The 24,892-nt window shown below is 49.0% G+C and overlaps 10 protein-coding genes across 10 annotated transcripts; 6 read left to right on the top strand and 4 right to left on the bottom strand.

Moving 5' to 3' along the window:
- On the top strand, positions 1-1,214 carry GLAREA_10232 (Aldolase; the record flags this gene model as incomplete). The annotated part of the gene is made up of 2 exons (XM_008080282.1): positions 1-252; positions 306-1,214. 2 exons carry the CDS (start codon positions 1-3, stop codon positions 1,212-1,214), a joined length of 1,161 nt encoding a protein of 386 aa, XP_008078473.1.
- A 494-nt stretch (positions 1,215-1,708) lies between these two features.
- Positions 1,709-3,038, top strand: GLAREA_10233 (FabD/lysophospholipase-like protein; the record flags this gene model as incomplete). The annotated part of the gene is made up of 2 exons (XM_008080283.1): positions 1,709-1,886; positions 1,951-3,038. 2 exons carry the CDS (start codon positions 1,709-1,711, stop codon positions 3,036-3,038), a joined length of 1,266 nt encoding a protein of 421 aa, XP_008078474.1.
- Positions 3,039-3,438: 400 nt separating this feature from the next.
- GLAREA_10234 (SNARE-like protein) lies at positions 3,439-3,957 on the top strand (the record flags this gene model as incomplete). Its single annotated transcript, XM_008080284.1, has 3 exons — positions 3,439-3,486; positions 3,550-3,862; positions 3,935-3,957. The coding sequence occupies 3 exons, from the start codon at positions 3,439-3,441 to the stop codon at positions 3,955-3,957; spliced, it is 384 nt and encodes a 127-aa protein (XP_008078475.1).
- Positions 3,958-4,316: 359 nt separating this feature from the next.
- Positions 4,317-6,616, bottom strand: GLAREA_10235 (P-loop containing nucleoside triphosphate hydrolase; the record flags this gene model as incomplete). The annotated part of the gene is made up of 3 exons (XM_008080285.1): positions 4,317-4,625; positions 4,701-5,663; positions 5,789-6,616. 3 exons carry the CDS (start codon positions 6,614-6,616, stop codon positions 4,317-4,319), a joined length of 2,100 nt encoding a protein of 699 aa, XP_008078476.1.
- Positions 6,617-7,304: 688 nt separating this feature from the next.
- On the top strand, positions 7,305-11,606 carry GLAREA_10236 (Nucleoporin; the record flags this gene model as incomplete). The annotated part of the gene is made up of 4 exons (XM_008080286.1): positions 7,305-7,619; positions 7,670-7,739; positions 7,787-11,137; positions 11,185-11,606. 4 exons carry the CDS (start codon positions 7,305-7,307, stop codon positions 11,604-11,606), a joined length of 4,158 nt encoding a protein of 1,385 aa, XP_008078477.1.
- Positions 11,607-13,053: 1,447 nt separating this feature from the next.
- On the bottom strand, positions 13,054-13,359 carry GLAREA_10237 (uncharacterized protein; the record flags this gene model as incomplete). Its single annotated transcript, XM_008080287.1, has 1 exon — positions 13,054-13,359. One exon carries the CDS (start codon positions 13,357-13,359, stop codon positions 13,054-13,056), a length of 306 nt encoding a protein of 101 aa, XP_008078478.1.
- A 427-nt stretch (positions 13,360-13,786) lies between these two features.
- On the top strand, positions 13,787-15,372 carry GLAREA_10238 (Protein kinase-like (PK-like); the record flags this gene model as incomplete). Its single annotated transcript, XM_008080288.1, has 5 exons — positions 13,787-13,915; positions 14,010-14,079; positions 14,128-14,276; positions 14,325-15,315; positions 15,368-15,372. 5 exons carry the CDS (start codon positions 13,787-13,789, stop codon positions 15,370-15,372), a joined length of 1,344 nt encoding a protein of 447 aa, XP_008078479.1.
- Positions 15,373-16,815: 1,443 nt separating this feature from the next.
- Positions 16,816-17,619, bottom strand: GLAREA_10239 (uncharacterized protein; the record flags this gene model as incomplete). The annotated part of the gene is made up of 3 exons (XM_008080289.1): positions 16,816-16,965; positions 17,027-17,332; positions 17,407-17,619. 3 exons carry the CDS (start codon positions 17,617-17,619, stop codon positions 16,816-16,818), a joined length of 669 nt encoding a protein of 222 aa, XP_008078480.1.
- A 252-nt stretch (positions 17,620-17,871) lies between these two features.
- On the top strand, positions 17,872-19,482 carry GLAREA_10240 (uncharacterized protein; the record flags this gene model as incomplete). Its single annotated transcript, XM_008080290.1, has 1 exon — positions 17,872-19,482. One exon carries the CDS (start codon positions 17,872-17,874, stop codon positions 19,480-19,482), a length of 1,611 nt encoding a protein of 536 aa, XP_008078481.1.
- Positions 19,483-20,524: 1,042 nt separating this feature from the next.
- Positions 20,525-22,704, bottom strand: GLAREA_10241 (Trimeric LpxA-like enzyme; the record flags this gene model as incomplete). The annotated part of the gene is made up of 3 exons (XM_008080291.1): positions 20,525-20,593; positions 20,654-21,816; positions 21,870-22,704. The coding sequence occupies 3 exons, from the start codon at positions 22,702-22,704 to the stop codon at positions 20,525-20,527; spliced, it is 2,067 nt and encodes a 688-aa protein (XP_008078482.1).
- Positions 22,705-24,892: the final 2,188 nt, after the last annotated feature.

Consider the following 24,892-nt stretch of genomic DNA (forward strand, 5'->3'; position numbering starts at 1 on the left):
ATGTCCTTTTCAAGCCTTGTTCAAGACCTCTCTTTCAGAGACAATACCACCAACGAGCGTCGACAAATGAACCGCGCAACCTCATCAGCCTCGACCATTGATGACCGCCGATCCCACGTTTCCAGAGCCATGTCTTATGCCAGCACTACTGCGACAAGTGTGAGCATAGCTGGCGATATTTCAAGTCAATTGCATGGTGGTTATGCGCATCCTCTTGCTCGATCATGGCAAGCGGAGCGACAGTTGACCAAGGTGAGACTGGGTGTATGCTGAATGCAGGATGACCGGTACTGATAAAACGGCAGGCAATGCTTATTTACCCTCTATTCATCTCAGATATTGATGACGAAGAAATTCTCATTCCCTCGCTCCCAGATCAATACCGCCGCGGGATCAATAAACTCGTCCCTTTCCTGGAACCGCTCGTTCGAAAGGGCCTGCGATCAGTCATACTGTTCGGTGTTCCAATGGCTGCGGGCACAAAGGATGCACTAGGCACTGCTGCTGATGATCCGCGGGGACCTGTCATGGCTAGTATTCGCCTGTTGCGCCAAAGATTCCCCCAGTTGTATATTGTCGCAGATGTCTGCCTTTGCGAATACACATCACACGGCCACTGTGGCATTCTCAGAGACGACGGTAGTCTGAACAATCAGTTATCTGTCGACAGAATATCAGATGTGGCTATTGCATACGCTCAAGCGGGTGCTCACTGCGTCGCTCCTTCGGACATGAACGACGGTCGAATCAGAGCTATCAAGCTTAAGTTGATCGAGGCTGGCATTGCCCACCAGACATTACTCATGTCATATGCTGCGAAATTCTCGGGCTGTCTATACGGCCCATTTCGAGATGCAGCGGGCTCCGTTCCCTCTTTTGGGGACCGCAAATGCTACCAACTACCACCAGGGGGCAGAGGTCTTGCCCGCAGAGCCATTGAGCGTGATATTGGCGAAGGTGCGGACATCATTATGGTCAAACCTGCGGGTCAGTACCTCGACATCATTAGTGACGCCAAAGAAATTGGAAAGAACATGCCTATCGCTGCCTACCAAGTTAGTGGGGAGTTTGCTATGCTTCATGCTGCTGCGAAAGCTGGAGTTTTCGACCTAAAGACGATTGCCTTCGAATCTACAGAGGGTATTTTACGGGCAGGTGCGGGGATTGTCGTCAGTTATTTCACACCCCAGTTTCTGGACTGGTTAGAGTCATAGAAATCGGATTTTAGTTTCACTCGAGCCTGTGATCTACGGTGTAAGGAATATCAAGAGGCGTATGGCGTATATAAAACTATGTGGGAAATACCAAGAAATTTGTTGTTCAAATCAAGCTGGAACGAATCCATCTTTATGTTCATCTTGAGCCCTCATTTTGACATCGCACCTTGAGCTTCTGAGAATGATCGTACAAAACCCGACCCCATTGTATATTAAGATAATCAGATATCGAGCTTCTCCTTCGATCGGTACATCGTCACTATCCGAGCAGTCCGAATGCGGTAGACGACCTGACGCCGAGGAAGTGGGTGTGCAAAGACCCCTGCATCCCAAATGTGGGGGATTGGCGTATCCGACTCCTCGGCATACTGAGGCTTGAGTAGCCTCGCCTCGTTCGGTGTTCTGTTTCTAATGGTCCAACGGAACATTCGCATCTACAAATTTTGTTTACCTCCCCAGTAATCTCGGTCGTCCCTTATGTAGTATCCGCGATGAGGAGCCTTGCCACTGGCTTGCCAAAGCGATGTAGATATGCGCCTCGAAGACAACTCCCCAGGGAGGTGTCTCACGGAACCTGCCTGACGCGACAGCAACCCATCAGCAACCACATACAGGTACGGCATGCTTCAACCAAGCCTCATCGGCCTCGGACAGCCATATTCTTTCCCGGTACGTCTTCAGCGAGCAAAAGAAAGTTGAACACCCGATCAGGAGAAATGCTAATGTCAACCAGGCCAGGGAGTTCAAAGAGTTGGCATGCTCACACCATGGCTAGAAGCATTTCCTGCGACTGCAAAGCCGGCTGTTGAAGAGATTGACCATCTCCTGGGTTACAAACTCTCCACTATCATTGAGGAGGGTCCCAATAGTCTCCTTACTGCGACCGGCAATGCACAACCTGCTATCATGGCCTCTTCCCTTTTGATACTCCGAATATTGGAACGCGAATTTGGGTTTCAGACGGCGGAGCGGGTAGACGTGACATTAGGGCACTCGTTAGGCGAGTTCGCTGCTCTAGTTGCTGGGGGCTTTGTACAATTTGAGGACAGCTTGTACTTGGTACGCAAGAGAGCGGAACTTATGGCGGAAAGTTCACAGAAAGCGCGAGAGGAATTCGGCGGGGATTATGGGATGATAGCTCTGGTCACGGAGCCGAATCATTTGGCGTCCTTGATCGATTCGATACACGAATTTCTAGGTTATCACAGCGCAGGATCCAAGTCAGAAAGCGCGTTGGATGTGCCGCCGATTCAGCAAGTTCTGATTGCAAACATTAACAGCAAGAATCAGATTGTCCTTAGTGGAAACATTGCGGCAATTAAGCAACTTTTAACACATATCCGACAGTTCGGAGGACACGATCCAAGAGCTGTACGATTAAAGAGTGACAGTCCATTCCACAGTCCGCTGATGAAACCAGCGGCAACCGCCATGAGAAAGCTACTAGATGGTAAAAGCAGAGTCAAGGGTAAAGAAGATCAAGACATTGTTACATTCCCGGGAAAGATGGAATGTATCAGCAATGTTAGTGCTAGGCCTTTCACGGGTGCAGAAGACCTCAAAGACCTTTGGGCAAGGCAATGTGTAGAGACCGTTCGCTGGTGGGATTCGATAAAGTACCTTGATCAGGAGCAGAAAGTTCGTCGATGGATAGGAATAGGACCGGGAAAGGTTGGTAGAAATTTAGTCGGAAAAGAGGTTGGGATGCGGGGACGAGACGTAGTAAAGGGCGGAGGTGTATGGGGTATCAGCGATCCGAAAGAGATCGAGGAGATGCTGAAAGCTCTCGATGACACGGAGAATATTAGAGATGATGAGTAGCCTTCTCCATCGATGTTGACCGTTCAGGATTGAGAATCTTGACTGAAGTACAGTAAATACCCAAATGAGATTCCACAGTCCCATAAAATCACTTGTTGGTCCAACACGCTTATTTTGGGTGATAACGTACCTTCAAGGTTGTTCGGAAGTCATATATTCCCCAATCTTCTTCGTACAATTGAACAAGGCTGACTAGCTTGTATGAGCAATCAGTATGATTATCTATGTACCAGTAGATATTTCCATCATTCAAAACGTAATAATTAAAATTTCCAACTTCGTAATTTGTGCCTAGAATTTGTCGGGTTATACATAACCCAGCAGGAGGGGTAAGTTCAATTTCAATCTCAGCCTCGTCCCCCAAATCTTAGCATCAAAACATCCACCACCACATACCACAATGGCAGCAATCCCCTCCATTGCATGCATAGGCATAATAGGCAAAAACGTACCCTATCTCCAAGCCTCAAATGAATTATTTCTGATCTCCATGTACTAACGAATTACCCAGAATAACCCTCTCCACGTAACCCTCTTTCCGTCCCATCCAAACAACACCCCCCTTCGCACACCCGTCCAATTCTCGCTCCTCTTAGCCAGCACTCTCGATATCTTTGAAGCGCGCTCGAAAGTAAATCTGACGTCCGGCGGTGGCCTGTCGGGGGACTATGGACTCTTGCACGCGGTGGACGAGCGGCTCGCGGCGTACGGCTTTGAAACGAATACTGGGGTGAAGTTCGTGGTTGTGGTTGATATGCGTGGAAGGGGAATAGGAGAAGGGATCGGTGGGTATGTTGGCAAGGGAGGTTTGGGGTTGAGGGATGGTGAGATGAAGGGGGTGAGTTGTCTTTTTGAAGCTTGCGCTTGAGCTGGCTGATTTGGTCGCGTATGAATAGGTGTTCCGGGCTATTCAAGCTAGTTACGTGCGCTTATTACAGAATCCTTTCTATGATCCGGACGAGCATAGCCCGCCAACTGGTAAGGGCGGGAAGAAGATTACTAGTCGGCTGTTTGGGGAGGATATGAGGAGAATTGGGGAGAGCTGGCGGCCTGGAGCAGGGACTACAACGGGATGAGGTACTTGCGAAAAGGAAGTAGATGAGGTCGTTACATTGCAAGGTGTTTTGGGCGTTAGCAAGCATCTAATAGGCGTTGGTATCATATCAGTGAAGCTTTGATGAAACACTCATATGTATAGAAGTAGGCTCTCAGGTTCATTTCTAATGATAAAACAGACTACCTTTACAATCACAGGCACCTTGATAGTCTAGAGCATTATTATTTCTTTCTCTCTTCGAGACCCGCGGGCCCTTGACCCCAAGCACCAGCTTTCTTTCCCCATTTGGTTATGCCCCAAGCATGCCAGCCACCAATTTGAGGTGGAGGATCCCTCACTTCACGGAACGGACTTTGAGTCCTTTTTTCTAGTTCTTCTAATTCCTTTCCTTGCAAACCTGCTGGTTTGTCGAGCTCGACTGAAGGGCCAAGCTTAACGTCGCTTCCATCTGGAAGCACCTTGAGTTCTTCTAATACTGGCGCAGTTCGACGTTCCCAACGCCTAACCTCGAGAGGCAAAGGTCTCCACCACTAGAATTGGTAAGTCATGAAATCGAGCGCAGGCAATATTTGCTTGGAGGTGTCACTGGGGCATGGATAACTTACATCTGGCTCAGATCTAGCGTGCCACCTAGCTCCACACATCTCCCACAGTCTACTACTTGCTCTTTTGTAAGCGAACTTTTCATCTTCGCCGGTGAAAGAGCCCGTCATTCCGAAATCGACTTGTCGTCCTATCTCATTTCCTTTGCCGGGAATGGGACCAAAATCTGAGTCCTCATCTGGGTCATAACCTGATCGCGAGTCGTCTTTGTAGGTAGAAATATTAGGCCTAAAAGGAGAAGTCTGATCCTGGTAGATCTCAGATAGAGTTTCTGGATAGACAGCATCGCCTCCGTCACTTTCACTCTGACGAGTCCCACCAGCTGCGGCATTTGCTGAAGCTGCTATCTCTGGAAAGAAAAGGTTGTCTGGATCGGTTTCAGCCCGAATGATGAGTTTGCAGCGCGACTCATAGAGAGCGTCTAACAGCGTGATCAGCCTTCTCGCCTCGTTTTTCTGAGAAACATGTAGAATAGGAACTTTGTCTAAGATCAAGGTATGGAACGTTGATGCTAAAGTTATGTAGTCTGCAGGTCCCAAAGTTGACTCGCATAATTCCTCAAAGGTCCACGACGTAACACCTTCGAAATGTCGAGGAACAGGCACTTGACGGCCATACACCAAGATGGTTTCGGAACGCCAGGGTACTGGAGCCTTGGTGTTCGATGGCAGCACAGCTTTGATGGTATTTTCCCAGCTTTTTTCGTCTGACGACGTAGCATAATGTTTGGGCAGCTTTGCAGTCTGCTTCTCTCCATTCAGTACGGATGCCGCTGGGGAATATTCAGATACGTGAGAGCCACTCTCCATGGATATCACGTTCTCTATCATGTCTTCACGCAAAGTCTTATCGATCGCCGTTTCGATTCCATCTTCTTCGTCCCTTCGTCTCCAGTCTCGTTCACCACGGATGTCCCAGATCTCACACCGGGCTTTGAGAACTTCTACAAAAGCCGCGTATTCATTCTGTCAAGTTCAATAGTCAGCTTTCTGGCCCCAAGAGAAATTTATCTCAAATGTATAGGTTGCGGGGCGCCTGAGAGACATGGGGTTGAATTTCATCAAACCCTACCTCAGAAGACAATACTTACATTTGAAGGAAACATGCTTGGTGTTCGTTCGTTTCCGTAACCTAACCACTTTCTTACGAAACCTCCTCTTGAGGGTGCTGTATAATCCATACCACTAGCTTTGGACAACTCATCAGGCATGCGATTTGAAGAAGCTATCAACACACCCCCAAGCTGGAAAAAAGCTGTCAAAAGATTGCTCAGGATTTTCGCAGCAGTTCTGTCTGGTAACTGGAACTCGTCCAGGAAAAGGATTGGCGAATTCTCGACCAAATCCTTCGCTAACCAGATCAACGAATGCTCGGCATCACTGCCAGCTTGAGTTCTACGCTGTTCTAATCGAGCTAGAATCTCTAGCATGAAGGTGTTAAAGTGCCAACGTCTTTTCTTACGATTTGGAAGACAATCAGCCAATAAATCGACCATCATACTTTTCCCAGTTCCCACCTCGCCATGCAGCATCAATCCCTTAGGTGAGTCAAGATTCATGGCCTCTTCATGATTCGTGAGAACTCTGGTCAACGCGAGAGTGTCTCGTTTCTGTTTCTCTGCAAAAAGATGTGCAAAAAGTGGATTTCGTCTGAGGGGATGGCCGCGAACAGCCACAACAGGTCCTTCATCATCTTCTGTTCTAGTTTCCACAGCTCTAGATATTGCCTTTAGCCGAGCGCCATATTGCTTGTCAGGAGAGTAGTCGAGAAGACTGGAATATAACTTCTGGAGATGAAGAGCCAACCGGTATTGGGCTGGGTCTGGAGCAATCTGTCTAGTTTGAAGAAGAGATCGATAGAGGACTAGAGGATTGGTGATGGCGAGTGAAGTCACGGAGGTTGAGAGTGTTTTGGACATTGGGAGACACTCATACTAGTAAAACACAATGGGGTTGTTCTGTAAGGTAGTTGGCGATGTTTGTTCCTCAAATGGCGGCGGAATGGAAGCGTCATTGACTAGCGTGATATTCGACTTGAGCGACATTTCAGAAATTCGCCGACTCCGAGTATATCTTCACTTATTGAACCGAGATGGAGCCCATGCATTTAAAAGAAACGGCGATATACCGTATAAACGTGTGCCTGCTATTTTCATTGAGCTGCGATGACGATGAATGAGGCCACCGACGAGTGTTCTTAAATCCGAGGCACGTTTTCGTGAATGGTTGTAACTGCTCATATTCATTCGAGAGGCAGGGATACAACCGCTGCTGATATGTCTCAATACAATTATATCTACATTTCAAAGAGTAAAACGCTCGACATCCAAAAGTGCGAATCATAATGTACATTTTCTTCAGGAATTGCAAATTCCCCTAACAGCCTAACTCCATTTGACCGCTTTGCGAATAAGGCTTAGCGTCTTGGCATTTATTCTCCAATTCAGGGCAATACTTCTAAGTAAACACAGCAGCTTCAGAGAGCTTGTCGGATTTAACTCTAACGTTGCTCTTCATCGCGCTTGCTTCTTGACGATGCTTGAGCGTCATCATTGTATTGTATCCAACTCGGCTTAATCGCGTTTGTCTCTGCGAGACGCGTTCGACATGTTTTCTACGTCGGGTACAAATGGCACTCCTGCGGCTTCTGTCAGGACAAGTCGACGACGACAACGTCCGGCATCAAATGAGGGGTCGATTCCGAAAGCAAAGAGGCAGAGAAGCGCTCTCAGCGACCAGACCTTTGCGCCTCCTCGAGACGATCCAGTGGAAATGCAGGAAGTCAAACTCCAGAAGGTGCCCTCACTAACTAGGAGGGAGAGCCCAAGAGCGACACCGGTCCACCAGAAAGAAATTGCCGTAAGAGGGAAGAAACAACGAAACGGCGAGCGCAGTAGTAAAGGAGACGGCAGCCTCGTTCTTGTAAGATTGATAGGTGCTTGTGAGCTGTGACAGTTGCTGATGATACGCAGACCACGAATGATACTTACACCGTGAGCAAGCTTCCTGCTTTGCCTGAATCTTTGCGTGCGAACGATACAAGTATGTAAACATTTGAGTTTCATTAAACGTTGCTGATGCTGGCATAGGCCGAATACATGGCGCAGTATATTCGGATTCTGGATACGCGCTCTCACTTACTCACACCCACGCGATCGTCTGGCCATACGCGGTACATGTTCCCTCACCCGAAACCTTTACGTTCGCTATTCCCTTCCCTTCGAGCCACGCATCCGACCCCTTGCCACTGGGCTCTTTGGTATCTGCGTCCGCGTCTTCTACCGAGCCTGGGCTTGTCATCGTCATTCCCTCAACCGGCAGAATAACGTATTGGGAATCCATCGCGAGCGCGGCAACACTGAACTTAAAGCTACAAAGAAATGGAGTAGACTTAGTGATTCCTGGAATGTTATCTGGGGAGAAGGTTATACAGATCCTCAATGCAGAATCTGCTGGTTTTATGCTCGCTTTCAGCAGTGGCAGGATTGCGTATATGACAGTCAGAGATGGGCAAGGCAGACCTGCAATCGCCGTACAATTCCTTCGAAGCGGTAATAGCACGGCCAATACAGGACTTTTTGGCAGTCTCCGAAACGTACTGTCGACATCATCTTGGCATGGTGATATTGCAGCTATTCGAGCTGGACGCCAGGAAAAGATTGGCGAGAGGAACGTGCTAGTGGCGACAAAAAAGGGTAAAATTCAATCGTGGAATATGCATAGAGGTGGGCATACCTCGTTGGCCGCAGAATCCGAAGGGCGGGAAACGATCGTGTTAGCAATCAAGGAAGCGATACCCGCGTTCAACAGTCTCTTCGCAGAGACGTTCGAGCTTATAGATGTCGCTCACATGCAAGACTCTCCAACTGAAACTGCCTTGAGTCGCCGAGGTGATGTTGATCTATCAACGCGGCTTCTACTCTTGGTCTCGTTAACGGAAAAACATCTCTCACATTACTCACTCGTAGAGGCTATATTGGGGCCGGATGGTCTTAAGGTTGGCAATATCCGTCCTATCAAATCATATTCCACGCCGGTTGCCAAAGATGCGGTTACCAATACACGACTTTACCTACCAGATCCTTCACTTGCTTTTGTCGTTTTCAATCGCGCCGTGGTGGTTGTTACGCTTAATCAACCGGATGATTCGCCAGAATCACAGCTTCTGACCGAGCGCCATCTGTTCCCGGACAGCTTCGAAGATGTGGTAGATTTTCGAGGGGACATGGACTTTGAAATTATCGGGTCTGGGGTGGAGGAGCTCCATGCGTCGTCTGGCATCACGGAGGAGGCTAAGACGCGGCGAACTAAAGCGAAGCATCCCGCGACTGTTCTGATTGCTCGAAACGGGGGCATATTACGCGTGGCAGCAACCGATATCAGCAAACTTCGTGTAAAATCAGAGCCGCTGACCGCAAAAAGTAAGCTTCAGCAGGCGGTCTTTTTTGGTGCCCAACAGCAGAATCCCATCAATTTCGCCGTTCGACCTGAGATTGCATTCCCGGCCGCAGACGTTGGCGCAGCTGCGATGGAACTTAGTCGAGAAATTCTCAAGTCCAAAACCCCCTACATCCCTTCCGTTGCTGCTTCAACAGAACAAAATCTTCGAAAACGATCTACTGCTCTACGCGATCTCGCAAGATACTTGAAGTCGAGCGGCGTGGAATTGGATCGTATCACAAGATGGCGTCTACTCTGGGATGCGGAAAAAATGACTGCTGCATTGGCTATCTGGAACTCTTATGACTCGATCATCAGCCAAAAGTCCCACGGAGAAAAGCGTGTGCTCCTGGCAGAGCTTGTTGAGTTTATTCATGAAGACTGGAAATCTAAACCAACGGATGAAGCTGGCGAGCTTGACCATGTCCGATATTGGTTCATGGAAGATATCGACAGGCTTGACATCGCTCTTCCGTGGGCCTTCCAGATTGTGAAGTATGCTTATGTTGACAGTAAGAAATCACCTGAAATTGTCATGGAGACCTTGAATGAAGCAAATGAATTCGTCATTGGCGCGCTTGAAAGTGCTTTTGACTTTCGAGAAGCCAACGCTGAGCTGTACGGACTTGAAGAAGAAGTGCTAGAGCATGGCATCTTGACCTCCAATTATGGAGACCTTCCGGAGATATGGACTTCGCAGTCTTACCTAGTTGAGAATCTCAAGAAACAGATTAGTCTCGCCCAGACATTCTTGAAGGCTTATTGGAATCCTGCCGAGCAATATTGTCAGGATGGTCTCTGGCGGAAGGTCAAGGACGAGCATGAAAAACTCATCGATATGGGTATCCGTTGTACACGTGAGCGAATTCGATGGGAAGACGCCCAGGAGAACCTAGCGATCCGACACCAAGCCAGGCAGCGAGAGAGTTCACAAATGATCGCCGAAGACTCAGAAATCAAGTTTCTTGCTAAAGACCTCCAACTTCCAGATGAGGCTATTGCGTTGGCAGAGAAGCATGAAATTTTAGCAACGCTTGCATCAATCTTGAATTATGAGCTCAATCAATACTCGGAGAGAACCAACGATTTCACTCGCAACTCCGATGCAGATCGTCAACAAGCCAAAGCCCGTACCAAGTTGTTGCAAAAGAAGGTCAATGATTGTTTCCGCCGCTTTGGCATGGATTGGGCCTCGGCCTTTTACGAATTGGAAATTCAAATTGATTCCATGTCTGAACTTCTCGACGAATTTCCATCACAAATGGAGTACTTGACAGAATTTTTGAGAAAACGTCCGGAATTTGCCAAAGTCAGTTGGATCCATGAAATCACACACCAAGGTGGATTTGATCATGCTGCTACGGCACTCCTAGACCTGGGCCTGAAACGAGAGCAGGATATTTGGAGCAAAAAAATTGAGCTAAGCATAGGAAAATTGGCTCGCCTTGCTAGTAGAAGTTATAGCCAAGACAACGGCATTCTCATCCCAGATGGTGGAAAGACCGAACTCGCTACAGCCCATGATCAATTAGCTTTGATAAGGATTCAAGATACTGTCTATAATTACATACACAGCACTCTTGCCGATGCCATCGACGAAGAGGGAGAAATTCAATTGGCATTGGATGCTTTTGGAAACAAATCTGTCCTCCAGGACCTTCCAGCACTTTCTCTTCTTTTAAAAGAGAGCATGGAGCATCTTGTCAAACATAAAGCAATGGACGCAATGGCACTGATTGACCTACTTACTCTCATGGGCGAATCTAATAACGACGAGGCTCTCAGAAGCATGCAATTCTACAACGCATTGCAAGCCGTACGACTTGGGGTCTCTAACAAAACCGAAAAACTGCTACTTCAGCGGGTGATTTGGCGCCGTTGTATGTTAAAGGACGATTGGACGAGACTGAACAACACAGGTTCAATGGATGATGCCGAAGTGTCTGAACAATTGCAGGCAACGGCTCTGTACATGACTTTCCGACAGTGCATCAAAACTCGTAAGTCCATCCACGATATTTCGTAGTGATAAGTCTAACGGTTTCAGGTCTATTCGAAGAGGGTACTGGCATCATCCCCATAAGTCCAGAGAACGTACTAGGCGCTTGCACTGAGCGACTTGATCACAGGTTTACCAGTGTTAATGTCACAATGCAGCAAAATTTACTGAACGACTATCAAGTGGAGGATGAGCGATTTCTTGAACTCGTCAACAACCATCGTATGCAGAGCTGGTATGAGTCGGCGCTGGAAACAGCGAGATTCGATCACAAGGCGGAATTGGACCAGATCACCAGCAGCGGGAGCGATATTGGAAGAGGAAAGGATGCTTTAGAGCTAGCAGAGGAGAGGATTGCGGAGAAAGAACAGAGCAGAGTTGATGCTACATCACGGGGCAAATCACAGAAGTCAAAATCAACAACGAACGGGCATGCGAGGAGTACAAGGGCTTCGATCATGCAACATTGAGTTCTGAGGGAGGTTATAAGAAGGCTGGGTAGGCGTTCATTGTTTGCATTGTACATTCCAAAAGGGGTACTCAAACCTCATCCAGCATAGAAGCTGATGAATGAATTGGGAAATGGTATATAGTTGTAGAATAGTAACCGACAGGCGCCCAAAACCATGTGGGAGTGCTGGCTTGGAATAGCAACATGATGAATCAATAGCACATTGATTGGCCGGATAGAGTGCCTGAAGATGCGAGACTGGAGAAGATGAAGGGCTAACCCGGGCCACAAAGACTTACCTAGAGAGGGCGCTTAGAAAGGGGAAGCAGCCTAGCAGGTGACCTGTCCTGGTGAAATAAGCGCGTGATAGTCAATAGAGAATCGTTTTCTCCAGCGGATTTACGTTATCCAGAAAGACAGTCTCCGGAATCTTGAACAGTGAACTCCTGTTGGCGTGTTAATCGGAATCTTCATCTAATAAACCGAGGTGTTTGTATTGCAGTAATGTTCTCGTGTTGACCCTTTTACGGAGCACGAAGGAGCACTAGCGCTCGCTTCCCCATACTATTTCCTCTGCTAGCGAACTCCCGACATGTTCTGGAAGGGGAAGAAATTCTCATCGGCATACCGAACCGGCAGCGGCGAGTAAGACGTATGCGATACTTACTCGTGATCCGAGAGCAAAGATCTAGATTCTGAAAACAGACTGCGGAACGATAGACCTCCATCTGTCGTCGGTCGGTCGAAGAGCTTCAGACGCATTATCACTCCAACTGCATCCTCTTCCTTGAGCTCTCGGGTTCCCACGGTGTAGAGGGTGATCAGGGACCAATGAGGATCACTTGAAGCTATTTCTGTTTTGGCGGTCAGGTATGTTGCAGTGCTGACGGGAACCCCCAGGGGCGGCTGTATGCTTGAATTAGAAGTGGTTGCACGGGAACGATTGAGGCAGGTACCGCGCGAAGAGTCTGTGATGATGGGGCGCGTGGATGCGACAGAAGTTCTAGAAAACGAGCAAATGATTACCTACGCAGGTGGTTGGAAAGACACAGTCAGCAACTTCTGTCAAGCTCTCTCAACTAACGTGATATTGGGGAGAGGCAAATGTATTCCGGCGTGCCTCCTCGTCAAAATGATTCGCATGTGTGGACTTCTCTGGTGACTGATCTGCGTGATCAGGATGCACAAATGGTGCTGCACAGCTGTGTGATATTGTGCCATATCGCGTATCCCAATGGTTTGATAGACTGCAATCGTCTGGTACCTTCCTTTCCTTCTTAGCCGCGGTCGGCTTGACCGTAAGAGAGTAGCAAGTGATTCAGTAGACCAAGTCTCACGGCGGATGGTAGCAATATAGCAGGTACTGTAAGCCTACAAATAGAAGGGTTCATGAATACCTTAGTCATGCTCTACTCGAATCATAATACATTCATGATTCACACAACTCATGTCGCGCATCCGCTCGACTAAAGCTTTTCCGTCGCTTTTCCCCTGCACATCGCTGCGACTAAAGTCCTGGACTGTCCTGCTCCCCTGGCTGGCCCTCCGAACTTCGAACCAAGACCAAGACCCGCGCCTGCCTGACTTTTTGCCTCAACACCCTGTAGCGTACTGTACGCAGCACTCCGTACTCTCCCCGATCGACCCCGTTGACATTTGACTGCCTTCCGCCTTCCAGAGCGGTCGCGCAAAACCACTCCAACATCCTCCTCTTCTGACTCCACCACCCATCTCTTCTCTTCTCTTTCTCTTCTAATCACTTCCGCGCCCATCGTCGGCCACTGAATTCTCCATCATTTGTATCCTCCCCAACACCCCCGTCGGCCTCCCCCAATTGCATTGCATGTTCGTTCCTTCGCGGCTTTAGCGTTGTCGTCTGCGGGCGTCCCGAATCGTGCCTGTGCTCCGCTAGTAGGTCCCAATTTCAACCTCAACTCATATCCGACTGCGAACATCGTCCACCGCCAGACAACATCAACAGCAATCGTCGACCGTCGTTTGCAGAACCACCTGCCCGGCCAAGCCACCGTTGGAGAGGTTCAGTCGATGCTAACACGATTCTTGCCACAGTCGTCGCGTGCATTCGTCCTCGGAGCCTGAGCCTCGCGATATTCTCGATTTAGCCGTCTCAATTTAGAATCGAGCTGGTCGACCGTTTGTTTACGCTGAGCACGATCGGAAGCTCCACACATTTCTACGATGGCATCCTCATCATCCAATGTCGTCGGTGTACATTATCGAGTGGGCAAGAAGATTGGAGAGGGTTCGTTTGGTGTCATTTTCGAAGGGACAAATCTCCTGAACAACCAACAGGTTGCCATCAAATTCGTACGTAGCCGCACACATCCACATTCGCATGCAGAGCTTCTCTTGTCCACGAGCAATCGTATCTGGCGGTAGACACAGGCTCACACCGCTATAGGAACCTCGAAAGAGCGATGCACCACAATTACGAGACGAATACCGAACGTACAAGATTCTTGTCGGCTGCCGTGAGTTTAGCCTCTCCCCAGGCCCCGAGCTTGACTGATATCGAACAGCTGGTATTCCTAATGTCTACTACTTTGGCCAGGAAGGCCTACATAATATACTCGTGATTGACCTTTTGGGCCCATCGCTTGAAGATCTCTTCGATCACTGCAACCGCAGATTTTCTACAAAGACTGTCGTGATGGTAGCAAAGCAGATGGTATGTCGTCCCGTCATAGAGGCTGGCCCTTTAGCTCACATTATTTAGCTTTCCAGAGTCCAAACAATCCACGAGAAGAATTTGATCTACCGTGATATCAAGCCTGATAACTTTCTCATCGGACGACCTGGATCAAAGTCGGCGAACGTAATTCATGTAGTAGATTTTGGTATGGCGAAGCAGTACAGGGATCCAAAGACGAAACAGCACATTCCATATCGCGAACGAAAATCCTTGTCGGGAACTGCTCGATACATGAGTATCAACACTCATTTGGGAAGAGAACAATCGAGAAGAGATGATCTCGAGGCGTTGGGTCATGTTTTCATGTATTTCTTACGAGGTGGTTTGCCATGGCAAGGATTAAAAGCTGCCACCAACAAGCAGAAGTATGAGAAGATTGGGGAAAAGAAGCAGACAACCGCCATCAAGGATCTGTGCGATGGTTTCCCAGAAGAGTTCAACAAATATTTGAGCTACGTCCGCAACCTTGGATTTGAGGACACTCCAGATTATGATTACTTGCGGGATTTGTTTACTCAGGCTCTGAAGAACACTGGAGAGGTTGAAGATGGAGAGTACGATTGGATGAAGCTTAACAATGGAAAGGGTTGGGAGGCCATGAAGCAACACCCATCACAACACATGCTACACCAAAATGCCCCGCCAGGGGCATCGGCGAGAGAATTACACGGAACAACGAGAGGAGGAAATAGCACACCAGGCCACCTCACTGCCGCCCGTTTAAACGCCGCGCAGCCCCCGCCTCCATCCCCAATCAAGCCGGGGATGGGCAAACAGCGCGATCGACCAAACGCCCCAGGCGGATTAGTCCCAAAACGCGCCAGCGGAGCGGCGGGGGGTCTCCAAGATGTCGCTACTCCAACAGGCTCAACCCAGGCGCAATTCCAGAACAGTTCAAACAATCTTCCACAGAGAATGACGCCCCAGCCGAATATGACCGCCCAGACGCAGAATGGGCGGCCACAAGAACCACAGCCAACAGGCTTCCAGAAGCTCATGAAGGCTCTGTGCTGCGGTTAGTCTCATCATGTCGTTAAACCCTATATTCTCAACTGACATTATCTTAGGATGAATAACCCCACTTAAACCACATCCAGAACTACTTCCATTATCTCAACCATTTCCCGATCCTCATAATCGATTCTCTTTTCTTCGAAGGCGTTCATGGACCAACCGCTTTCGAAATCACTAATCACTACATTATATCTCTGCACCGGGAGCAGAATTCCACATGTCCATCCTACTGCTCAGGCAGATACGACTCTCTCTGTTTGTTCATACATGTCCGAATACAACCAACAAGCTTCGCGTAAAGCTATCGACTAGGGTTTTGATGGCGTAAGGCTCTTGTCACAAGAACATCCCAAGACTAATATCTCGACCACTCCTTCCGCTTGTTCGGTAAGCATCGCATTCACTACACGGATCTCCCAGCACGGAAACAGATGGTCCTGGGTGCATGGAAAGGACTTATGATAGTATCTCTTTCTGATTCGGAGCGAAGCAAAGGCGAAAAGGTGAAATAGATGCTTGGGAGTACTTATTTAAGATTTCGGAGTCTACCATTAATGAGAAAATTTTGAAAACTGCATTTTTAACCGACTTTGATCATTTTTGGTGTGTCTGATCTTGAGATAGAATTGTCTTGTATCCAAGAACTAGTACGAATCTTAAGAAATGAGACTACTACCATATGGTCTCGACCACTTCGACGCTAAGTGGGTATGCTTAATTCACATCTAGCTGTGCGCTTCATCTGGACAACGTTATCAGCTTTAGATCCGCATGAACAAGCGCGACATGTTGTCAATCTACGATGTAATACAATAATCTGCTATGCCGTAACTTAGCAAAGACGTGCCTGCCGCTATCTGTTTTTCGCAACATGCTGAGAAAGTATTGTTCACATACGGCATATCGTGAGGACGAGTTGGTATTTAAATCGAGACTCTGCTGATTCAGTTATTAGTTCGTTATATTCTGTTAAGGTCATCAACACTAACTTTCTCATGGGAAGATAAAGACGAAATCAATACTTCAAGTAGCATCCACCAAGATTCTGTTACATCGATCGACGTTTTTCTAAATTGTACCAATTCAATGATGCTGCTTTGGGGGTTTGGTGATACGTCAAATTTCTGATGATTCACTGTGCGCTGTAGTTTTGCTAACGAGGGGCAAATTAATAATTCGAGGGAGTGTAGTGTATGGAGTAGTCTTGGGAGCGAGTCGGTATTCATTTCATTATGTTGCCAAAATCCCTCTCAAGCTTCAGATACTGTTTTAGTATATCTTTGATTAGGAGTAAAATTGGTTTGATTCATTATCTGTATTTCATCTTCGAGGCAGAGTAAATAGGTAGCGTACATCATTCCTACACCAACCTCTTTTCCCTTCCCAGTCGCCCTACCTATATATCTTACAACCAGAAGAAAAAATGCTACAAATAATCCGGCCCTCTCGCTGTTCCTACCAAACGCTGAAACTAGGTATCAATCGCAAAAATAGTATGCTTTTATGTTAACTTCTGCTTGATGAAGAAGGATCGGAGGTGGGAGAGTTGCCAGGCACAGGTTATTCCCAAGACAACGAGTTGGACTAATGTCCAGCGGACGACGCGGGCGTTGGTGGTTTCGGATTGATCTCTGAATTCGGCTTCACGTTCCTATTTCACATTTAAATCAGTATTGTCTCCCACCATACACTTTCAGCAATGAATAACATACCCTTTGGAAAACCTGTTCTCTTCTGATATCCTGCAACCTCCCATTCAAATCCTTGACCTTCTGCACAATATCGTTGATCTTCCCCTTATCTGTGCTCTCAATGGCGCTGGTCTCTCCAATTGCCAGATCCAGGGTTAACTTGATCCCGCCCATGGGATGCAGCGCTGATAACCATCCCGAGTTGCCGGAGGTGGAGGAGGGAGTGAAGCAGATTTTGTGGTCGCCTGAGTCGGCGGCGCTGAATGTGAAGCGGCCTGCTGAAGAGCCTTTTTGGGACACTACGCGATGGTCGTTGTCGAATACTTCCTGTATAGGAGTTAGCATGGATTGGAGGACGGTTTGGGGAATGTTGGGGGAGGGTTATGGAGGGAGAAGCATACATCCACAGAAATGAAGATATTCAATCCATCATGTTTCGACCAAGATTTCCTATTCTCATCATATTCCTCTGCAGTATAATGTCCTACAACCAGCGTATCCTTTGGCAATTCCTCGAAGAAACATTTCGGGCTCGTGCCATCGATATAGAAGTATAGGGACTGGACCGGGGCCAGCAAGGCGCTGAGCGACAGTATTGGAAGTATTGACCGCATGGTGAGAGTTTGACTTGGGGAGATGGAAAGTCTGGGGCGGTCGCGTTAAGGGGACTTTCTGAGGCTACTCGCGAGTTGCACAGGTGGTTTTTTGGGAGCGGTCACGTGGAGATTAGGAGATTTAGTCTGGACTTCCTGTTGCTTTCGCGTCACTTAGAGTCAGGAAACAAGAACATCAAGTTCACGACAACGACGGCCGTTTCATCAATCCTTCATATTCGGGACGCGATCCCCAAACCGGGGTAACGCAAGATGACTTCCCACGATGTGCGCGACATGCTGGATCTCCCCCAAGAGGGCACACCTCGACCGACGAAGAAACAAAAGCTCAACGGTCCACGACCCGTACTGAAAGGGCTTGCGCGCGAGGTCCAGAATCTGGGTGGTGATAATCCGATCGCGATCGTGCCGGAAGTGACGGTATTCAAGAAGCGACGATTCGCGACTCGAAAACCGGCTGCGAAATGGGATGCGAGACCATTCAAGAACTCTGCTCGACAAGATGGACTTATCTTGAGGCATTGGAGGAGGAAGGACGATAAACCTGCGGCGCCGACGGTGGATGGGGAGGGTGAAGAGAAGAAGGTGGAGGAAATTGAGGATTCGACGTTTGCGAAATATAATGTTCAGGTCAATATACCGGATTATACGGATGAGGAGTATAATCTTCGATTGCAAAATCAGGAATGGACAAAACATGAGACGGATTATTTGTTTAGTCTGTGTCGCGAATACGACCTAAGATTTCCTGTTATTTGGGATCGATATGAGTACGAACCACCAATACCACAACCTTCTGAGGGAGATGCTGCGGAGAATGCTGGGGCCCTGATAGTTCCACCGAAGACTAGGACTGTAGAAGACATGAAAGCGAGATATTACTCGGTGGCTGCTACGGTTATGGCGTTGAGGAAGCCTCCGATCAAGATGAATAGTGCGGAATTCAATTTACACGAAGTGATGCTGAACTTCAACCCGGCCCAAGAAACTGCGAGGAAGAAGTTTGCAGAGACGGCTTTCCACAGGACCAAAGATGAAGCCGCGGAAGAACAGAGCCTTTTGCTAGAGCTCAAGCGAATAATGGCAAGAGCAGATAAACTTGGTGAAGAACGGAGGGAATTGTACGCGAGACTCGAAGCACCTCCGAGCAACGGCAACATCGCTCCATACACCACAAGTCAAGGCCTCGCACAACTCGTCTCACAATTAGCATCCGCCGATCGATCCAAGAAACACCGCAAATCACTCATGGGCGGCGAAACCATGAGCCCAGCAACGGGACCCAACACCTCCACCCAACAGCCCTACGACCGCCGCGAAAGCTCAGTCCGTGAATCCATCTCCGGCCCCTCAGGCCTCAACAACAAAAAAGGCAGCTCCCAAAACCCGACCGAACGGCGCCAGCTCACCGAGGAAGAAGAACGCATCTACGGCGTCTCGCGCCACGACCGCATCGGCACCTCCGGCCCAGCCTTCCGTCAAGAAAAGATCCTCAAACCGCTCCAGAGCAAGTCCGCGGTCCAGCAGCAGAAAATCACAAACGTGCTTAACGAGCTGGGTATTCCGTATAGTGCGAGCACACGACTTATTATGCCAACGGCGGAGGTGGGCGAGGGCTTTGATGCGTTGTTGCATAGTATTAATAATTTGCTGGACGCGCGGAAGCTCGTAGATAAGTTGCAGGGCGAGATTGCGACGGCGAAAGCGGTTAGGGCGGAGAGGGAGCGTGTGGAGAGGGAACGGGGGGAGGGAGGGGCGGAGGTTAAGAGGGAGGAGGGAGTTGGGATTGCGGAATCGAGGAAGAGGAGTGCCAGTGTGATGAGTGCGGCGAGTGATCGGAGTGGGAAGAGGTTGAAGAAGTGAGCGTGGTACGAAGCCAGTTGTTTAATTGTATCATGGCTATATCTTTATACCTGATATCTTGAGATCCGTTTTGGATTCGAGCGGTTGTGGCAGCATATAATACCTGTTAATCAAGCAGTTTCACCGATTTCCCTTTGCCATCTGTCCTAGAACGTCTTTTGCGTACGTATTGACTTGTTGTTATACGAAATGCTCTTCGTCGCTGGAAGGTTGATATGGTAATTCTTAAATCTGTGCCCCAGAATGACATGGAAGTGCGATGCTGAAGAGACCTCGGTTCAGAATTGCAGAAAGTGACATGACAGGAAAAGACCCTAGTTTCGTTTGAATCTAGAATACCTCAACTACAACTAAAAAGCACTCGGAAGTCTAGCTTACCAGGTCCCGAGCGTTTTTACCTCTCCTAGGTTTCTGATCCGCGAGCGTAAACCTCTCTACAATCTATCAAAACACGAGCAACAAAGACCTACACTTTAAAAAGAAAATTGTTCCCTCTAGAGCAATATAACCCCCTAGCAGGATTACCGTGTAGTGTTCTCATGTTGCACTAACAAAAGGGTAATATCACCTTATATGAATTAGTCATTCAAAAGAATCACATGTAAGATTAGCAAAACTTATATTTTATATTTCCCACTCCCATCCATCCAAAACCTATCCCATTCCCTATTCTCTACCATAATATTACAATACCCATCCACCCATCCCATCCCATCCCATCCATCCCAATCCCAGACCCCAAAAAAAAGACACACACACACTTCATCTACAGAAGAAGGCCGTTCGTTGTACCCATGTTACCCATTCCATCCATCATATCCGGCTATGCTACATACAGATTCCCACCGACTAAGAAAAACTTCCACAGATAGTCCGTCGAAATAAAAGGATGAAAGAAAATATTTGGGGGGAGAAAGAGAAAGGAAAGAAAGTCTTGTGGGTATTAAAAAGAGACTCGTGTAATAAGAAAAATATTGGATAGGTATTGATTATATGTTCCCGAGGCTCCGTGATGCGCAAGGCTGAAGAAAGCCCCAATCCATCAAGAACCACTGATCCCTCTCATGACACGAGCTGGATTGCCGCAAGCGACCGTGTAAGGTGGGACGTCCTATCGCCAAGAATCAGTATACATGCGCCTCGAAAATCAGGGAGAAAATAATAAACATACCGTGGTCACGATAGACCCAGCACCCACCGTGCTTCCCTTTCCAATCGTTCGGCCGGGTAAGATGGTGACACCGCCCCCAATCCAACAATCGTCGGATATGGTAATCTTCTGACCTAGGCTCGGACCTCTAGATCCTAGGCGTCGCTTTGGGTCGATAGGGAGGGAGGCTGTGTAGATGTTCACATTCGGGCCAATATTACAACGGTCCCCGATCTTGACTTCGCACGTGTCGAGGATGGTGCAGTTCTTCCCAATTGCGACGTCTTGACCAATCGTGATGTTATAGCCGTAATCGCAGTTGAAGGGGGCTTCGACGACAACGTTCTCACCAACTTTACCAGTTGGTGTGATTGGAGAATTGCCTGTAGGAGAGATGGCGGAGTCTCGCCCCGGTTCGCGAGGCTGAAGGATGTCCCTGAATTGGCGTGCACGCTCCTCAGGAGAGACACCATTGTTAGGATTGGTGCTGCTATTGAATCGCCAGCATGCGCCATTGCATCTTTCCCTTTCGAGCACGAGTTCCTTGTCAAATGGGAAATAATAACGCCCTGCAAGCATTTCCTCCTTCTGAGAACGTGCTCGACTGGGCGAGTTAAGATTGTTCAATGCCAGCTGAGCAGCCATTTGCGGATTGCTATGGGGGCTTTCTGGATGCATTTGAGGATGTAGAATGTGGGGTAAATTTGATGAAGCGGATTGTGGCGTTGTTGCTTCTGATCCTGGTCTCGACTCTTGTCTTAGAGGGTCATGCAGTGGGCCAACTCTATCATAAGCGTTTTTGAGTTGTCGATCTGGGTAAGGACTGCTTGTCGAAGCAGTAAGAGGAGTGATGGTCTGACCAGAGTAAGATATAGCAGAAAGTCGATTGCTTTCCGGACTCGCAACTGAAGCACTTGGAATGGTAGAAGCACTGGGTTGATCGTCATCTATATCAATAGGACGGCCATGTTGAGGGTCAACGCGAAGGCCTTGACCACGATAACCAGGCAACGCACTGCGAGATTGGTTTACATGTTGGTTTGCGTAAGGAGATGATTGGTAGCCACTCTCGTAGTCTGTCTTTGACTGGAGGGGAATGGGTGCTTGTTTTTGCTCGGTCTTCGGCCATGGTCCTCTCTGTTGATAACCGGAGCAAACAAACCCTCCTCGTAAACAGTTGTTGCCTTGAAATAAGGGTCAATATATGCGAGTTTCGTTGTCATTGTTGGGAACTTACATTCAGGCTTAGTCTCGTCACACTTCTTCTTCCGCCTTCTGCAGGTCATGCACCCGGTCTTGGTACGATTGCTGAAATTTCGCTTCCTCTTTTTTGGATCTGATTGAACGGACATCTCTCGTCTTCCATCAGTTCCATATCCGCCGTAGTGATTGCTGGAACGATCGTCATCATCTGGACTTCCATGTTGGTAATCACGCTGTTGAGCATCTATACTCTGCGTCTCCCGCTGTAGAACTTCCGACAGGTGCTCATCTGAGCTTATTTGGCCCTGTCGATAACCTGCATGCCACGGTTGGTCTTCTGCATGGCCGTCTCGTGGTGTTTGGTCGCCCATGTGAAATGAACGATATTGACTGGTGGACGAGTACGGGTCCCTAGAGTGGCCGTGTGACGCAGACATGTTTTCGTCGCGAGGTGTATCGGCTTCTATCGTGGTTGCAGTTGTTGGTGTTTCCTTGGCCGAGGGCGTGGACAAGTTGTGGGAGTGATATACATTTGATGGTGTCCGTTCTCGGTCAAGTGAGCCCGATCTCTTCCGCTTGTGGGAGCCTTCTGTATCTGGATATGAAGGTCCTTGTTGATATGGGCCTCTCTCACCGTTGATAGGGGCTCCCCAGTCTTCTCTTTGCGTTGTTGTTGTTGTGATGGTTAACTTCTCTTGTCCAGGTGGACTGATCCGTGGCTGGCCATTTGGTCTATCGTCAGAATGTCTCGCTGCCGATTCACTCCCATTAGCCCCATTGCTAGGTGGCTGCTCTTTCCCGTTCACCGCGGTAAAACGTGACGTTGGTGATTCGTGCTGCACCACGATCGTGTCCTCATCTGATGCCATGGTCTTGGATGTGTCTTCGACCTCGGTCGGGGTTTGCAAGATCTCACGGGCTAAACTGATCAAGTCCTGAGGAGCCAGCGGGCTTTGGGGAGTCGCCGGCTGACTGGACAGTTTCAGAGAATAAGATTTCGTTCCTGGACGCGGTTGCGCAAAGTCCAATTGAACGACCGCTCGTGCTTCCGCCAGCTTTACGATGCTCACGATGATCGGAGCGGGTGCTCGGTGAAATGGCCAAGATCAGGTGATGACCCTGATGGCGTGAAAACTACAATAGTATGATGACAGCTGGAATTTGGCGTGAGAGGACTAAACGATGCAGCGTCGAGGTTTTGTTCAAGAACTTTCCGTGGAACCAGGTCGCGTCGCAAATGGTACCAAGCCGTAGATCTGATCAGCCGCGCTTCCTGGTATTCCTCGATGAAGTCGTTTCTTGAACCACAAATGCGCCTATCCACAAGCGCGACAATACCAATTGACCGATCAATGCTCCCTCTGTCTCTTCTAATTTTTCTCCTTCGATTTCAATTCAAAAAAGTTTCTCGTTCGACGGATGCGCTCTCGTAATTTTGCGGTTCCTGTGTCAGGCTGACCCGATCGCCACGACACCCCGAAAATTCGTCCTGTGGTTGCGTCTGCTGCTACGGTGTCCAATCCTGCTAAGCGCGATCAATGATCTCCCAATGCTCAACGTCCTACACTCCTCGCGCGTTGGGCAAAGGCAGATGAAGCGCAATATCTCGATGGTCGTCTCGAGGTCTGGTGTCGTTCACTTACTCACTCGCTCGTCGCTCGGTGGTCGCTTCACGTGGCTCAGCCGCGATAAATTTAGAAGAGGAAAGTGAAACCGGGCAAAGCGAATATCTTGGGGTCACTCTGCTCTTTTCTATTCGACACCCCTCTCGCTCTGGTGCCTCGCTGGGTGGTGCTGATTGCTGATACGGCGCCGGCAAAACAGGGCTTGCTCTTTTTTGGTTCCTGATTTGTCCCGAGGGATGGGCGAATGATGAAGCTCCCGTGCAAATGCAGCGAGAAGTCCGGACTGGCACCAAATGCACGCTCGGGATCCAGGATGTGTTGGAAGCTGCGATGCTGGGTCGTGTCGAAATAGATGCAGCGCGCGAATGGCGGACCGTCTGGAGTAAGATTACAGGCAGGCGGAAGGTGGAAGGAGGGGAGGAGGGAGGGGAGCAGTTGGGGTTTTTGGATGGGGGATGGGGGATGGGGGGATTGGGGGACGGGCGCTGGAGTATTAAAGGAATTTCTCCCAGCAGACTGGTAACGTAGACGCAGCGAATCTCTCGGCCGTTTGGGGCAGGTTGGAGACGTGGGTGCGCCCAGTCGCAATAGGCATGGGCAATCTATTGACGCTGGAACTGGTGCTGGCTGCGTCGCTGGGTCTGTTCAGCACATTCATCATGGGGCCGGGTGGTTCTGTGGTTCTGTGGTTCTCTGGTTCGTTCTGCTTTGCTTTCCTTTCCTTTCCGTGCTCGAATTAGGGCGGGAGAGCAGGAAGCATATCGCGCGCCTATTGCGGAACCACACGTCGCTAAGAAGCCTCTGCACTTGGGCTGCCCCTTGTTGAGGCGCTGGTGATGGTTGTGTGTTCTGCTGCTCTGATTACCCTCTGGGCGACTGGAGCCAATGGAGGCAGCAGATGCAGGTGTCACGAAGGTCCTGGAGTGGGTGGACGAGGGGGTTCCTCCGTACTGAATCACTGATTGCTGCATCGGTTGACCGACTACTGCAGCAGACGCCCCCCGTAGCCGTAGCTAGAGACTAGTCGTCGTGCATTTAATGATTTAATCGCGGCCAGGTCCCCGCCGAGCGAGGGGAGAGCTTAGCCTAGTATGGTTAGCGGGCAGTTTGCAGGTGGGTGTCGTGGGTGGATCGAGCTGTATCGAGATGCAGTCACCCTCTCCCCGGCGTCAATTGGAGGAAGGCTGGAAGCTGGAGGCTGGAGGCACGGAGCGGCAGACAGCTTGGAGTGCGTGAGTCGAGGAGTGAGTGAGTGCAATGCGTGCGGTGGATGCCCCAGCCCAGCTCAACGGCCTGCTGGTTCTTCCGCGTTCATCAACACCATGACCACGCTCACGATACTGTGAGACCACACTAATCATTCTACTGTAGTGAGATCTGTGGGGGAATGGTCGGCGTACGGTCACCATCATCATCGCCCTCACCACGGACA

This window comes from Glarea lozoyensis, assembly GCF_000409485.1.
Source record: "Glarea lozoyensis ATCC 20868 chromosome Unknown GLAREA13, whole genome shotgun sequence".
NCBI lineage: Eukaryota > Fungi > Ascomycota > Leotiomycetes > Helotiales > Helotiaceae > Glarea > Glarea lozoyensis.